This window comes from Sprattus sprattus (assembly GCF_963457725.1).
Source record: "Sprattus sprattus genome assembly, chromosome: 2".
Lineage (NCBI taxonomy): Eukaryota > Metazoa > Chordata > Actinopteri > Clupeiformes > Clupeidae > Sprattus > Sprattus sprattus.
In genome coordinates, this window is record NC_137921.1 from 17,141,658 (window position 1) to 17,159,228 (window position 17,571).

The window sequence follows — 17,571 nt, forward strand, 5'->3', positions numbered from 1 at the left end:
GAGAAGGGGAGCCAGACACAACTAATCGGATTAAGCACATTCCCACGGTTTAACAATTTCACATCTCGCCCCACAGGATCTTCTTCAGAGGAGACTTTCCAATCGGTCAATCTCAGACACCACAGGAAAACATACCTCCACCTGGTTGCGTGTGGTGACGTCAGTCTGGTACGTTGAATGCATCCTAACTTGGTAGGTTAGATATGACAGTGCCCCCCCCCAAAAAAAGGGTTTTCCTTGAACAGAAGAATTGACTGAAGTGGGAGTTGCTATGAGAGTTGATCAAAGGTAGGGCCTTCAGAACATTTATGCTACCGGACAACAGATCATTCAAATTGCATGATGGTGTACAAATACATCTTGACATGAATAGGGACCTTCATAATTTGCACTATTACTAACGGGTAGAGAAGAGCCTTTTGTATGTGTATGATTGAGGTGATATCCATGAGCTCAACAAAGGCACTGAGGTTCAGAAAAACAACAAGACACGATAATGAAACACAGAAGCTCAGGGTTAAAATAGTTAATTCAGCCAACAATCTCACACCATCAAATTATTATTACTCTCCACTATCTAATTCAAGCACATTCAATGGACCTATGGAGTGATAAATAATAATAAAAACTTTCTTATCAAGGAAGTCATGTAAAATTAATCAAGTATTATTAATGATGCATGAGGGGCTGCATGAAAGACATTTTCAATCATCTCCTCTCATCAAAGCTATAGCCCATTTCTTAAGTCGTGTCTCACAGTACAGTAATTGCAGCAGTTGGGGGCTTTTTTTATGAGATTCTGCACCAAATAGGCAACGTCTCCCTCTGCGTACCGCATCCTTATGCTGTGGTTTTGCTGTGTGTCCCTTGCTGTTTGCCTGAGTAAAGGCAAAGATATGCTCAACACAACACAACACAACACAACACAACACAACACAACACAACACAACACAACACAACACAACACAATGTGGCGCAACATCGCTTGTCAAGCCTTCCTCTGTTACCCCCCCCCCCCCCCCCCCCCTCCAACTCTAACCTAATATGACTAATGCACCACATTTGCCAGGGGAATGAGTCAGTGACTCGGTACTTTAGCCCCCCATCTTACAGTCCTGCTGTTGTGTCTCTCCTCCCCACCATCCCCCCCCCCCCTCATTTCCTCCTGATTATGCCAGGAGCTTTTATTCTTCTCCCAATTAAGGGCAGATGATGAGTTTGGCTGATGAATTTCAGGCGGGGGCAACGCATGCTCCGCACCAGATGGTGCATGCCCTCCGTTATAAACTGCTTGCATTTCACACATTAGAAGCGCTGAGGGCCAGAGAAGTGGATGCAAACGTGTCTTGAGTGGCATGCCTTCAAGTGAACATTTTCCCCTGCTAGTGTCTTGAGTTGAATAGTTGTCTCGGAAAACACATTTCCTCTTTGTGCAAAATTCCCTTGCTGGAGGAGATACACCTGCCTATAGATGTCAGATGGTGAAGCAGAAGCAAGGAAGTGACAGTGAAATCCTCACAGACTTTAGATTAATTGCAGAGGAACATGTGTTAGTGTCTTTAGGCTGTCCCTCATATTAACAAGTTTTGATAGACCCATCACAGCCAAGACCACACTTCTGACACCAGTATGAACCTGGATGTGAATGACTAGAGAGACAGAATATATAGTTGGGGGTTGGTTCTTTTGTAGTAATAGAGTGATTAAAGTGCTTTATTGGTTGGTAAATAGGTTGTCTTAGCTGATGTATGGTACACCACAATTTATTGTTTTTTTTTTAACAGTAAACCGACAAATTTAAAGAACAAGCTCAGACATACACTAAGGACAAAAGAATAATAAAGCCTGAGTGCACAGTAATAATGTCCTTTAAAATTGGCCAAGAGGTTGAGGTGGGGTGGACTTATTTTACCCAATTGCTGTGCTCTTTCACCGGAAGATTTAAGATGTTTTCCCAGATAGTGCTGTCTTATCTCTATTTGACAAAAATCAATGGCATCCTTTGCACCTTGGGCTAGCACTGATGTGTGTTTAAAATTGGCTTCACGGTCACACCATTGAATGTGTAGAGGGGCTCAGCGTAAAAATAATTACATAGGATGTTAATCCTTTTCTACAACCCTTTTGTCCTTTTGTCCTATTCTCCTATATCATATCTGCTTACTCTCTTCCACTCTTTCTTGCCTTCTTCCTCTTGATTATCTGCTGCCTCTTTCTGTTATCCCTACTCCCTTTCTCTTTTTTTCCTCATCCATGTTCTTCTCTCTCTCTCCCTATCTACCATCTCTTCCTCTCTGCCATTTCCTGTTTCTCCTCTCTTCTCCATTCTTCTTCTTCTCTATTTCTTCTCTAAACGAATTTATCTAATCTCCCCCCTTCTATCATCCTTTTGCGCCTTCTCTCTGACTTCCCCTCCATCTCTCCTTCTCCCTTCCCCTTTCTCTCACTCCTCTTCCCCTGTTTTCTCCTCTTCTTCCTCGCTCCACTACACCCTCCTGTCCTGTTCACAGAGGTTTCTCCCTCAACCTGTGTGTGTGTACACATCCCATCCTGCCACGCCATTGGTTCCTGTGAGCCATGAAGACCCCACTCTGGACCCTGTTGCTTTTGAGCCTGAGCGCCCCAGTCCGGGCTGACTGCCAGAGGGACTGCATCTTGTGTGGAGTCCTGCTGCCAAAACACCAGGCCTTCAACACACTGGTGAGGACCCCAACCCACCACACCCACAGCCTGCCCAGTGTCAAACGTTTCAGCAAGCAATTACTTGGCAAAGATGAGATTCTTCTCCTCCATGGAGGTTGAGCAATAGAAGAGTAGCCTTCAAAACTCTGGGAATACTTTGCTTGATGCCAGTTTATAGTAATGGATCAAGCCCAATGCACAAGGCATTAAGTGACCTCAAATACAAGTAACCCACCCATATCAGGGTTCACAGGGAACAAATGTGGACATGTTAGAGCAAAGTTACACAAATAACGATGATTGTATCAACATCTAGACTGGGTTTTCTAATTATATGGTTAAAAAAAACATAGGTGCTAGAATACTGTCAGCCAACATAACTTTCGAGATAAAAACAAGGACGAAAAAATAGAAAGGCTGTATTCTCACACAACGTGAATTTATACATTTAGCCTTAGTGAGATAAGAATGTATACACATTTGATTTAGTGAGATAAGATGATGTGTTTGAAGCAGGGTACTATTTTTCCAGTAGGTCTACCAATCAGCTTGGACTGATTGGACTTACTGTGGATTGACTGAATATTGTACAGATGATTGGATTAGTTATTTGTTCACATAGAGGCTGTTGTTAGCTGGATGTGGTCATTAAGAACTACTGGTAAAACTAGTATATTTGGTCAGTATAAGACTTATTTTTAGATGCTCTGGGCTTCATCTAAGGTTCATCTAACAAACACACTAGAACGTTGAACATATTAGAGATTCCTCCTCTAAATTGATAGTGTAGCTCACATTGAACTACAAAAAGGTTTATTTATTCCCCTAACATTGGACAAATTTTGATGTGTAAACAACAGGAGTGTCTTCTGTGGAGGGGGACATTTGAAGAATGGTCTTGAGTCATGCTAGTTTGCTTTAGTAGAGGCCACGGATGTTGCAATAGTTGCACCAATTTGGCTGATGACAGCAGAGACCTGATGCAGCTGTGCTACCCAAGGAGAGCGTGTGTAATATCTGTGGGTAATTGGCTGCGGAACAGTTTTCAGCTGGTAGAGTGACTGGAGATTGACGCCGAACATGGGGGACCCTTAATGGCACAGATGTATCCCCTCAGGCAACTTCTTTCCTTTCACTGCAGAAATTGAAGGGCACAAACCTCACTGAGGAGTCGTGTGAACACAATGACACACACACACACACACACACACAGAAACACACACACACAATCACAAATGTACTCACACAGGGATAGACACACACATGCATAAATAAACATATGAGTACATGTATACACTTTGACACATATGAACAACACACACGCACACGCACACACGCCGACACGCGCACACACACACACACAGACACACACACACACACACACACACACACACACACACACACACACACACACACACACACACACTTATTACTCTCTATAAGCGTCTATTCAAGTTGTGACTCAGAGAATCCCATGCTGTCCCCATTATGTGTGTAATGGGTAATACATTTCCACAGATAGCTGCCCGCTGCTTCCTCATCTGTCCATAATCGCAATATAGGGGTGGATCTTATACTGTCTCTCTGTCTATCACCATGACATACTGGGTTAGATATTCTGCTATCCGTCCATTTCAGCTGTGTGCTATTTACTCGCACATGGACTATATCTGCATGATAAAGTGCACGCATTCTCACCTAATATACATTGATGCATAAAAAATATATACACTCTTACATACACAAAATATTTATACCATTTCATACACAAAAATATACACTCTTTCATACACAAATATCCCCTCATACACCATTAGACACACAAACAGAAAGAAATGTATTTGTATTCCACTCTCTCCTACACATTGAACAAACACTGACATCTCACACATACTCTTACATATGCACACTTTCATACCTTCAAAACACACACAGATATACACCATATACAGTATTTATACACTCTTACACAAAGGCACACCACTACATACACACATACATAGAAACAGAAGTCACCTGAAAACACCACATTACCATTCTGTGCACAGCTTTGTACCCATAGCATTGTGTGTGCCACTGACAGGTATTTTCACATCAATGCCAGACCCCTAACCCTCCCCTCTGACCCCCCCGTCAGGTGTGTTTGCTGGAATGCGAGGCCCAGATGTCCCCTGCACTGACCTGGGATCTGTGTCATACCACCGTGAACCAGATGCCTGCTCCTCACCAGCTACAAGAAATAGCTGTGGCCAAGAGAGACGACTACGGTGACCCTACGAGCCTAGAGGAGATTGAGGAAGAGGAGGTCAATCAGGAGGAAGGTCAACAGCAACCGCGGCAGCCGGCCATGGAGACGGGGGTTTCAGAGTGGTTCCGCTCTGCGCTCGAGGCCGAGCAGGTTAGGGATACTCGGTTGGACGAGGAGGATGAGGAGCAAGATCGGGGCGGTGAAGAGTCGCTGGAACAGCAGGGAGAGGCGGGATCAGACCTGGAGGCAGCCAGCCTTCACTTGGCGAAGCGCTTCGGCGGGTTCATGAAGGGTCGCCACAACTACCGGAAGCTGATGGGCCGAGCCTTGCCGAGCTCGGAGACGGAGAGCCGGCCGCTGCAGAAAAGGTACGGCGGGTTCATCGGCATCCGCAAGTCGGCACGCAAGTGGAACAGCCAGAAGCGTGTTAGCCAGCTGCTGCGCCAGTACCTGAGCCTCACAGGTCGCACCGGCCGATTCAACAACCTCTCTGCTCCCGGCAAGCGCCGGCCAACCACCCTGTAGGCCTCCCCACCTCTGAGTTCCTGTCCACCAACCTTAACATGACCCTTCCCACTCGCCGTACCTCAGTTCCATGCTGTTCTGGCAGCAGCCATGCTTACTGTGATCACCATTTCTCCCAAAATAGAGCAAACAAACATAAACACAACGGAAGAACACATGGTCATGGAAAAAAAGCCTGACCATCATAATGTTAAAAATGACAAAGGAAGGTTCTCGTTTGATTTCTACACTACTGACATTTTCATGTTAAGAGTTTTCAGTGTATTCATGCCGTGAAAAAGCCAGTAATAGGAATCCAAGCATGCAAGTCCTGTTTTAAGAGATCACTTTGAAGCATTCACTTTCTTTTTCCCCCCCGAGGTCAAGGCATTGTGGTGGATACTTACAAAGAGTTACTGCCTAGTGGATTCAACTTCGCACTTTAAGCTTTGGTTGTAGTTGTTCAGTCTGCACGTAAACGTTTGCATTCTGATTGGTTTCATATGCAGTGTGTCATTCATGTAAATTACAAGGCTGAGTTATTGTCAGCCAGAGAAGAAACCGTGTGTGTGTATGTGCGTGCGTGCGTGCGTGTGTCTGAGTGTTTCTGTGATTACATATGTTGTGTGTAAGAACCTTGTGTTAACCTGAGTTTCACAATGACGTCATAAGCTGACTGAAGAGCCCTCTTCCAATAATACTTTGCTTCCTTGGATAACACTGCCCTCTAGAGCTCATCTACCAAACTGCAACCTAGTTTCCTGACGGATGTATTAACTGGTAAACGTGATTTAACAAAAAGCTAAATTATTTGTTTTGCATGCAAGCAGCCGATCTGAGTTATACGCACACTCACAGCTGTTGTGCTTTAAACATCGCCGTGTTGTCATATCAGAGTGAACAGTGTTGTAAAAACACCTGCCCCCATACTTAACGCCAACTTTCCGGGCAGCATTCTGCACTGAGAAATTTTGTCAGATGTATTTGTTTAGTGTTTTAGAACTGTGAATAAAACTGTATTTCATACACATAGTCTTTATTTTAATATTTCTTTTTGGTCATTTTGAAACTTTTACATAGCAAAAAAAAAATTGCACAAGAAATAACAAAAAAAATGGTATACTATTTTCTCGGGTGGATTGTCATGCACAGGCGATCAGCATGTCATCACATTTCTTTATTTACCTTTGTCCCTCTTTCTCTGCCATCCTCGATAAATCATCTTTCATTTAAACACTGTAAATGCTCGTACAACTTCAGATCCTTTCATCCTCTCTGTTCTGTGGGCGAAATGGCCCAGTATTCTAATAAGACTAGCACTGTGTATGTGGAAGATTGTGGATGGGATGAACTACCCTGGCAAAAAGCCATTATTAGCTAACTTTGAACACAACCATCATAGAAACGCTTCAACAAACAAACAAAAAATAAACATCAAAATGGTAGTCCAACAACGAAATCATACAATGACAATACACAAAATACACTGTTAAATGATTAAAAAAAAAAAAAAAAAACATAAGAAAAGGTTCAAAATGAAAAGCACTGTACACAATATATGTATTGATAGAGAGATATAAAGCTACAGATACTAAAGTAACACCTGAACTCTGAATAAGGATCTGAGGGGCTTGGGTTTAAACGACAACACTTCTTGTTATTTTCCTCTTCTTAATTCTGTGAGGAGAATGACATTGAAAGTCTCTGTGCAAAGAATATACATCTTGCCGTGGGCAAGGAGTGAAGGGGCACTGGGAAGGTTTCGGGAGAGGTTACCAGTCCACACTTCAACTAGCACCAGCTCTCCAGAAAGGGGATGTACAAAAAACAGAAAAAAAAAAAAAAAAAAACATCTTAATGCTCTCGTAGGAAAAAAACAACACCACCACAAGAAAAATTACAAGTACAAAAGTGGAAGGAGGCTGATCCTGTGTCCTCTATAGTGCTATAATGCTTTGTGAGTCTCTCTTCCTCTCTCTCTCTCATTCTCTCTCTCATTCTCTCTCTCTTTCACTCTCTCTCTCTCTCTCTCTCTCTCTGAGAGTAACTCTTTAGTCTGTTTGAGTCCTTTAATCAGGGAAGCGCTGGCAGGCTTTCTTCCAGCGGCAGGCAGTGCACCACTGGTCGCGTCGCTCCACTCCGTACACCTTACGGCACTTCTTGGCCTCACCTCTCCCCTTCCTGTCAGAGTCACATCAGACCATACATTTATAAAATATTTGTCAAAATACTCGTTCACTACTGCATTGAGCAATATGTCAAGAACTACCTAATTTTTGGTTAGGCACAACCATGCATAAAGATAAATACATCTTAAAAACATTTTCATGTACAACCGGGTTCCTACAAAGGAGGGTACTACCTGCCATAACATGTAAACATCAGACCATACATTTATAAAAGTAGACCAAGTGTGTTGTCAAAATACTCGTGCACTACTGCATTGAGCAATATGTCAAGAACTACCTAATTTTTAGTTAGGTACAACCATGCATAAAGATAAATACATCTCAAAACATTTTCATGTACAACCGGGTTCCTACAAAGGAGGGTACTACCTGCCATAACATGTAAACATCAGACCATACATTTATAAAAGTAGACCAAGTGTGTTGTCAAAATACTCGTGCACTACTGCATTGAGCAATATGTCAAGAACTACCTAATTTTTAGTTAGGTACAACCATGCATAAAGATAAATACATCTCAAAACATTTTCATGTACAACCGGGTTCCTACAAAGGAGGGTACTACCTGCCATAACATGTAAACATCAGACCATACATTTATAAAATTAGACCAAGTGTGTTGTCAAAATACTCGTGCACTACTGCATTGAGCAATATGTCAAGAACTACCTAATTTTTAGTTAGGTACAACCATGCATAAAGATAAATACATCTCAAAACATTTTCATGTACAACCGGGTTCCTACAAAGGAGGGTACTACCTGCCATAACATGTAAACATGATCACATGATCATGACCAGTGCACATGACTCAAGAATGTTTAGGTTTCACAAGTAGTCATCTTTCTGACAAGGGAGTGGTTTCACTGACATTGATTTTGGTTGATTTATCTTTTACCCAATAAATACGACATGAACAAGAGGAGGAAGAAGAAGAACAAGGAGGAAGAGAGGATACATTGGAGGTGCAGGTAGAAGAAAAAGAAGAAATAGTAAAAGTAGTAGTAGTAGAAGAAGAAGAAGAAGAAGAACAAAAAGAAAGAACCACAGCTCACCTGAAAGTGCAGTGGTTACGTGAGGGGGAGGCGCTGATGGTCTGTGACCTGGTGGGGGCGCTGTTTCGCTGCAGCCACTGCTCTCCCACGCTCACTGATCGACTACGAGATGCCAACACCTAAAAGACAGGAACAGAAATCAGAAATCCTTTCTCTAATTTATTTATATTCCTCTCACTTTATTTTGGTCTCTTCCTCTCTCACTCGCTTAGTCACTCACTCACCCACTCCCTCTCTCTCTCACTCACTCACTCACTCACTCACTCACTCACTCACTCACTCACTCACTCACTCACCCACACACACAAACACACACAAACACACAGACACACACACACACAGACACACACACACACAGACACACACACACACACACACACACACACACACACACACACACACACACACACACACACACACACACACACACACACACACATACAACCTGAGTAACAGCAGAGCCACAAGCAACACAAATTGAAACTGTCTTTGCCAGCTTGTGTTTACACAACATGTTGTTACAAACCCAGCCACAGGCAATGCCAGGAGATGGCAATGGTTGAACGTAGCAAAAGCACAGGCACAGGCAGCTCTGAATGGCAAAAACTAGGCACTGGAGAGCAGAAATGGCCTTGAAAGGCCAATGGCTTCACACACAAGCCCTCAAGGGCACTCCATCACACCAGGACAGGGTGCTTTTATCCTTCATTTTCGCCTGACTTTCATGTGTCAGAAACCAAAAGCTGGCGGGGGAGAGACTGACAGGCCCACCTGGGGTTTGTGCTGTGCTTCGCTCGGGGGAGTCCAGCAACACGAGGTTGAAGACCCAGACGACACCGTCACCTGGATGGGCACAGCACAGGCCTAAAAGGGAGGGAGGGCGAGGACTTAAGTCAGTTCAGGTTGCTGAAGGTTCTATGTGAGGGGTGGGTGGGGTGGGGTGGGGGGGTCTCCAAAAAAGAGGGCCAAAAGTCATGTCCAAAAATCATTAATCTGATCTTTAATTAATCATGAATTTATTCAGCCAAAACATTCTGTCTTTGATGAAGCTCATCTCATGAATTTGATCACAGCCATGTTAGATTGTTAACCGATTCAGTTTCAGTTTTCAGATGAGTAAAAATGTTCAAATGATTTAAGGCATTCAAAAGCAAATCTGCGATTTTTCAGTGTCTTTGCAGGAGAGATGGGTTCAGATGTGTTCAGTCAAGGTCCCAGTCAATGAGTAAATCATATATTATGGAAAACAGTGTTCATCCGCTTCAAGAGAAAACATCCTTAAGACCTGAACAAGAGTTCACCAAAAACAGTGTTTCGCAACTGCTGCTGTCTCTATGACACTTGTGTCTTGACCAATATTTGTGTTGTTTTTTTTTGCTACTTTTCTATAGGATGAACAAAACTTTTCATAAAAATTGAAAGAAGTAGAAAATACAACTTATCCCCTCTTGGTGCCCACCCTGACTATACAACTCCCGTTCAGCCATGCATAGAATATGTCCATCCATACCAGGTGTATGTCTTAATATTTCATTAATATAATTCTCTTACATACCTTCCAATCTAATATGGGGAAATATCATTCAATACCATGGTAACATTTTTTGGCAACATAAACATTACAAACTAAATTTCCAGCCCAGGTTTGGCTGATCAGCCACAAAAAAATGGAAGAACACAGATCTCCAGAGCATTTGGTAGAGGCGAGATGACTGCCTACCTGGTAGAGATGCTCAGTATGAATCTGCCACACACTACTGGGTGCTGACTGGCTGAGAGGAGTGGAGAAGGCAGAGGCTGAAGCCAGGGTCCCTGGTGTGCTGGCATCCAACGGAGAGCTACAGGAAGCCCAGGGGCCAATGGACAAGGTGGGGGCTGGAGATGGAGGAGCAGGCTCTTCCTCCGAGGAGATTTCTGCGTAGTAGAAGTCCTCCTCCCGCTGGGAATGTTCTGATCCCCCTCTGTGACAGGAGACATGACACAGGTGAGGAAAAACAACATTGTTTAAAGGTGCTATAAATACGAAGTTTTGTTTAAAAACATAAACAAGGTGCTAGTAAGTCAATGAAGTAAAAACAGCAAGGCAAATAAATAATGCTGTCACTAGCATTAGCCTACACTGTTAGGAAGGGTGTTTTTAATTGCTTTAAGCCCATTTCAGAGGCTAAACTAATGACGGTTAGTGTTTGTGGTGAAATGGAATGCTCCAATCTTTGACCTACAGAACTGTAATCCATTTTAAGAGTGCTGGATTGAATTAACGAACGGACCAAAGTTAGCATGGCTATCCTGTAGTTATAAAAAACTATAACAATAGTTATAAACAAGTAGCTCAGTAGCAGGCCCATTGCTTAACATTAATGGTTAGACTATCGGGTAGCTCAAAAGCTTGAGTGCTTAAGTGAAGACTTAAAGGGTCTGTTTTCCTCGACTAAGTTAATGTAACTTATTAATACCAATAAGGTTGATGGAGACAATTATGGCAGCCTAGAGCCTTCTGCCTCCCCCACCTTGGTCAAACGTTTTGTTTACTTCTGCCAAAGGGGAGGAGGTATAGCTGTGCAAACATAGTAATACACTGCCTCCAATCTGCTTAGGGTGGGGAGTTTGAAATCAATTAGCTCACTAGTCTATAGATAGTCAGGCTAATAAAGACCCTTTAAATACACAGTCCTACCAGGACAGTATTGACCAGTGTAAATGGGTTTTCTCCTACTCATATACATATATAACAAAAGCAACAATACAATATAATACATATATAACAAAAGCAACAACAACAATAGTCATTATATATTTTTGTAATTCAATACAATAGAGTTGTTATACCCTGCCATTGCCAATTACTTTGAGATTTACACTGTGATGACTTTACATGTAGACACACTCACCCCAGATGGTGCAGATGGATGTGTCTCTTCATGCCCACTCTGGAGTTCAGCACCTTCCCACAGCTAGGCCACAGACACCTGTAGGCCCCCTTTCCTGATCCCTGCACCCCCGCAGCCCCACCAGGACAGAAGATCAGTCTGTCTCTTTGACTGTATGTCAACATCCATGCACAGATATTATCTGCTTTATAGGGAGTTTTACTCTTCAACACCGGATCACTAGGTTAATCAAGGTGATAATGATTCATTTCCAGTCACTGTCTGAGTCTAATTTTATCCCAATAAACTAAAGACATTCACAAGGGAATAATCGCTACGCTTCATGGACGCAGCGATTACATATTATTCGTTTAGCAGATGCTTTTATCTACAACAAGATTTTTTCATACAATTTCGATAAACATTTTTATCAGCGTATTTACTCCCTTGGAATGAAAACCATAACATTGCTAGCACCTTTCTCTACAAGCTGAGCTCCACCAGTTGACAAAACAAAACAAAACTCATGTTCCTCACCTTATACCTCCTGGCTTCACAGTCTAGCTCCATGTGGAGCCCTTCATCAGGGGGGTGACCCAGGCTGCCATCCATCTCTGTGACGGACGGGGAAGGGGCGGGGCTTACGCTGCCGTGGTCCCAACTCCAGTAGCCGCTGCTGCCGCTGTCCGAGAGCTCTCCACCGCCACACTCCATGTCACCTGACGATGAGGATGCTGCAGGAGGACGCTCAGTGGTTAGCGATGAGCTTGTGGTACAAAAATCTATGTTTTATCATTGTTTACCATACTGGTCTCCTTGTGGCTATATATAAAAGAATTATATTATTATTTGTAAAGTATGAAGTGCAATGGATTGTATTAGCTGACAATATGAGTGGATCTAAAATATGTAGATTCTTAAATGATTTACGCCCTTCAGCATGCCAACATTCTAGTCTTTTAAGGCCCTCCTAAGGCAAATCCAAATATGTGTTCTGAATATATAATTTAAAATAATTTGTTCAGGATAGTCGTGCACTGCTATGTATTAATGAGCATATTACTTAGCATTGATTTAGGTCAAGAAAGATAGTATGGCCATGCCATTTTCTTGTAAAGTACATAGATACATTTATCTGGATTGGCGAAGGAACACATTGATATACAGACTGCAAACAACAGTGGGAAGGCGCTAGATCAGTTCACCTGGAAGGAGGTCCTTCTGAGGTGGACTGTGCACCCTAGGACTGCAGGACAGGCTTGTGAGCACCATTGCAGCCATGATCTCATCCATCTCCACTGATTCTGGACTTCGGAAACTGAGAGAGACAGAGAAAGAGAGGGGGGGGGGGGCAATTTGGTAAGTAAGAAATAAAGAAAGAAGGACAAAGGTGAGACCCATTACATTTAAACAGCTAAGCTTGTCAGCTGCTTGTCTCTGTCAGCTGCTTGTGTCCATCAAGCTCATTCTTTGTTTCCTATACTCACTCAGACACTGTACAAACTAATCTACAATCCCTCCTTATAAGTACATACAAAATGTACATCAAATGGTAAGTCAGTTAAAAAAAAGGTGTGAAGAATAATGTGTATTAGTGAATAATAGCTCCAAACCTGTTGGAAGACCCTGGGCAAGTGAGGGGTGCGGCTGAGGGCCACGCCCCCTCTGAGCTGCCGGCGGGAAGGTAAACGGACGTCTCCCTTTGGCTGTCTCTCAGCTCCACGTCTTCCTGGCCGCAACACTGCATGTAGATCTGTGCACAGCGCACCAAGAGCCAAAAGAATGTCAGTAATACAAGGAATAATGATAGAGAGAGAGAGCAGGGGATTTAAAAAAACAGTGTGTGTATGTGAATGTGTGTCCATATGATTATCTGTCGCTATTTGTTCATTTTAGTATTGTTTATAATATCATACAAATATATTTACTGTTTATTGTGAAGGTTCAGTTGTATGGTCTTTTGTGGTCTTTAACTGGTCTGTGTTGACCATAGCTTAACTGAACAGACTACTGGCCACACAAGGATTAAGTCTGGTAGTATTGGGGTCCTCTATTAAGAATGTATTATGTCTGGAGCTAGACATAATCATGATCTAGGTGATAATCTACAGAATGATTATCTAGTATATCACAGTATTATAAACCAAAACATATTTAGACATTGGACAGATTCACACTGAAGTATATCCAGATACTAATCCCCTCCAGGCATTTCCCTTCATTGAATACATTTAAACAAATTGAAAAACACCTTACAAGAAGAAAAAAATGTCTGAGTACAAAGTAGGACTTTTTTTTACCAATTAATTTTTTTTTTTTAGAAAACCTCAGTCAATTGATTAAGACTCAAATGTTTTAAGAAAACCAACTCAGTATTTCACTGGTTTCTCCATACTACACCACATTCACTTTTCTTTCCATATTACACCATGACACTCTCTTGTTCCATTCTGTACAATAGAACAGGTAAATAAACAAGACTTGAGCAGTTACTCACCAGCCCCTCGTCGTCCTCTGGCCCTCTGGCTGGCCGGGTGTCCGCTGGACTCAGTCTACCTCTGGGCTGCACAGCTGCCATGGTCAGCCTCTTGGCTATGGTCCCTGTGTTTTGTGCCTGTTCGCCGTGTGGCGTAGGGCTCACTCCTCCAGTCCGCTCCTCTGCGAAGCAAGCTGGGTGCAAGAAAAAAGCACTCGAGGTAAGAGCTCTTTCAGACACACAGAGAACACTGTGTGTGTGTGTGTGTGTGTGTGTGTGTGATGTGATTTGTTAAGTCAATGATAGGAGAAGTATCCAGATAGGAGATAATCACATCACGCTGAAGGTGCAAGACCAGTGCTGGGTTGTATCTACATTAAAATAGTTCAGCATCAAACCTATGGATGTATAGCCTAAATACAGTACAGTATGTCTATACAAACGTGTTCCAAGAAATTAATTATTATAAACTATCTGAAAGTCTCATACAATTATTTAATTTAGGGCTTCCATTACTCCTCTTAAAGACCAATAGGGCATAGACCTTCAAACTAAATAAAGAATAATAAAGATTTCCCTGTCATACCGACCATACATTAAAGCCATCGAAAATGATATGATAAACGCAAGTAAGTACGTTCTGGATCAGCTTTGTGTGAAGCAAGCAACCTTACACTACTTGTGCGCATTTTGTGTGAGCGTGAGAGAGCGCGCAGCAGCTAGCTGGTCATTATTATATGGTGGTGCTAACTAGGCAATTCACTAAAGCAAGACTTGAAGGCTATGAATATAAGAAGGAAAAAATGAAGGCAACCAGGCGCAAGCGGAGGCTAGAGTTGTGTGACCATTTCAGCAAGAACGAGGTAAAAAAGGAACGACGTGATGAGTGCCGTTTGGACTAATTTTTCATGTCTCCCAGTTTAAAATCAATCTCTAGACAGCTCACATTATTTTCTGATATTATTAACAGTATGATGTTCACATTCAATTTCAATTCTGTGTTTAAAAACTTCATAAATGTTTTCTATCGGTAATCTATGACGATGTCCAGGTCACTGTAAGTGTGACCTAGCATAAAAGTGTTTTCATGTTGACAACCAACGTATAATGGATGGGGTAGGCCTAACGACAGGCCCTGCACGCCATGGGCTGAAAATGGTGCATTCAGCAGTCAGAATATAAAAAAGTCCCGGGAAAGGATGCGCCTGGACATCCAGGTCTGAGCTAAACCCCGATTGTTTTCAACTGTCAGCAAGGCCCCTGAACATAACTACCCTGACGTCATGCCTCTGCCTTTTCTTTAGCCGGGTTTCTTTTTTTTTTAAAGGGGGGTGTGGGTGGGATTATGTGACACACCTCCTTTGGGTAGCCTATAGCAACTGCTCCGCTAAACTGAAAATTCAACATTTGGACTTGTTTTTGTTTTCACAGACTTAACATGTCAACTTTTGGGGATCGATCAACTCATACACTGGAGCAGTTATGAGATGGCAGTAATGAGGTCTGAAAGCTGCAATGCAGTAATGAAAGGTTTCATATTTCACGTCCCGTCTGAAGGAATGATTTCACCGGCAAACCCAAATAAAAGCTACCTATGTGCAAAACGCAATTCCGAATTTCGTCAATAAGAGCTTTTGGGTATTGATAACATAGGCGTATTTTCTTCTGAAACACCCGTAGTTTTGAACTGTTACACGGTAAATTCTTCATTTCGCTGAGTCGATTTCAATAGGCGTTTACACCAAGTAGTAAACAACCTACCCACTGTGGGATGGTCAGAGCCGTGATTGGCTGAAAACGAGTTTCAAACGGACACGCCTTTCCCAGACAACGTGTTCCGACACGGGTTTCTGCTGAATCTGTGTCGATATACATTGCAACTCCTAAAACTTACTGTATTTGCATCGAGACCCAAAATGTCACATTTTGCATAAATTCAACCCAAATTCAACCTTTCAGTTAGATTGAAACATTGCAAAGCAATGTTTACATTTAAAGTAAAATTATTTGCAAACAGTTTTTGAAGAAAACCATTGAAGCCGGCATCCCAACAGGATTAAGCTATTTTCTGCCACCGCAGACGTCAGACTAGCATACAGAAACATAATAATCGATTGAAGCACAATGGCATGCACGTAGGCTATTTGTAATAATAAACTTTGAAAAGAGTATGCAAGAGGAGGGTAACACTCAATTGAGTTTCAAAAATACCGTATGTTGATTTTGCTAGAGGAGCAGGAGAAGCCGCTGTCAGTGTCTCCAGCCGAGGTGCCGTGCCGCTAGTGAAAAGGGGGGCTGGTCTGTGCGTAAGATACGTGCATTCGTATGCACAGGCTATGCCGAATGACAGCTGGGTCCGGTGCAGGATACTCGCAATCACTCTAGCTATGACTTCATGTTTAGCCCACTTGCACAAAGGAGGATTCGGGGATGAATTACCACGGTTATAGAATTATTCTAGGAAAGACCCAATAGCTCTGACCACACTGTTAGCCAAGACTGTATTATAGACTATTTTACAGTCCACTCCCCTCCAAAATTGTAAACAACGTTGCAAACAAAACATATGGGTAGCCTATGTGGCTTCTCTGGCATTCGTTGTAGTGCCTCCGTTAACGCTGAATTAAGTTGTTCGTGAAAAGGAATGGGTTAGTCTACATTTTTGCAATAAACTACCCAGCAAATGTGAATGTGTAGGCAGATATTTTTTATTTATTCTGCAGTGTTTACTTGTTCACTTCACGAGGTCTTCCCAATTCAGGAATTTCCTCGGCTGCTGCCTCGGCAGGCAGTCACCTTTCACCCAGATAGTGCCCTCAGCTCCAAATATAGAGGGGCGGACTTAATTTCGCAGCGCTGTGTTTGTTTGCCAACAGATTTATAAAAAGAAATGTTAGTCATGTAATGTCAGGGGATTATAATCCCCCTCTGTCGACTGTCGAGCCGCTCCAACACAAGCCAGCCTCATCCCAGCTCTGGGGATTTTAATCACGCCGAGCGTCGCGAAAAGAGTCGCTCGAACCTTTCCCTGCTACTTGCGTCATGTGACCTATTCTGGCCGGCAACAGCCGAGATAATGTTTGTCCGGACAACAAAGGTGCCGATGAGAGATACTTAATAGACGTGATGAGTGAAATGGTGCCTTTTTATGTTATGACAGTAGGGATATCACATGCGCAGAGGATAAGGGATCAAACTGTTTCACGGCTCTGTTTCAGCACATAATCTGTACCGTCAAAGCAGACACAAAGAGACATTGAAATAGCCTGCGGGCAGTTTTATCAACATGGAACATTTGCGATGAACCACATATGTCTGCATACCTCTAAATATATGATTATGTCTGATAAATGTGTGTGTTATTAGTGAGTAGAATTAGCAGCAGCACCTGGACAATTGGAAAAGCAAGTGCAACAATACCATATGTTTTTTTATAATATTGATATTAACACAAGAGCAATAATAATCCCCATAAATATTGCATAGAAATATTTAACCTTATACTCATGGTGAGAAACTACATTTGTTTCAGATGTCCACTCCAACA

General features: G+C 42.5%; 2 protein-coding genes across 2 annotated transcripts; one reads left to right on the forward strand and one right to left on the reverse strand.

Annotated features, from left to right (window-relative positions):
• Positions 1-2,577: 2,577 nt before the first annotated feature.
• Positions 2,578-5,455, forward strand: pnocb (prepronociceptin b; the record flags this gene model as incomplete). The annotated part of the gene is made up of 2 exons (XM_080860711.1): positions 2,578-2,700; positions 4,820-5,455. The coding sequence occupies 2 exons, from the start codon at positions 2,578-2,580 to the stop codon at positions 5,453-5,455; spliced, it is 759 nt and encodes a 252-aa protein (XP_080716837.1).
• A 998-nt stretch (positions 5,456-6,453) lies between these two features.
• Positions 6,454-16,342, reverse strand: znf395b (zinc finger protein 395b). The gene is made up of 10 exons (XM_080833090.1): positions 16,236-16,342; positions 14,046-14,218; positions 13,162-13,301; positions 12,754-12,866; positions 12,086-12,282; positions 11,570-11,670; positions 10,399-10,639; positions 9,450-9,542; positions 8,679-8,797; positions 6,454-7,615 (listed from the first exon to the last, which is right to left on the reverse strand). Exons 2-10 carry the CDS (start codon positions 14,124-14,126, stop codon positions 7,504-7,506), a joined length of 1,197 nt encoding a protein of 398 aa, XP_080689216.1. The 5' UTR covers positions 14,127-14,218; positions 16,236-16,342; the 3' UTR covers positions 6,454-7,503.
• Between the last annotated feature and the right edge of the window lie 1,229 nt (positions 16,343-17,571).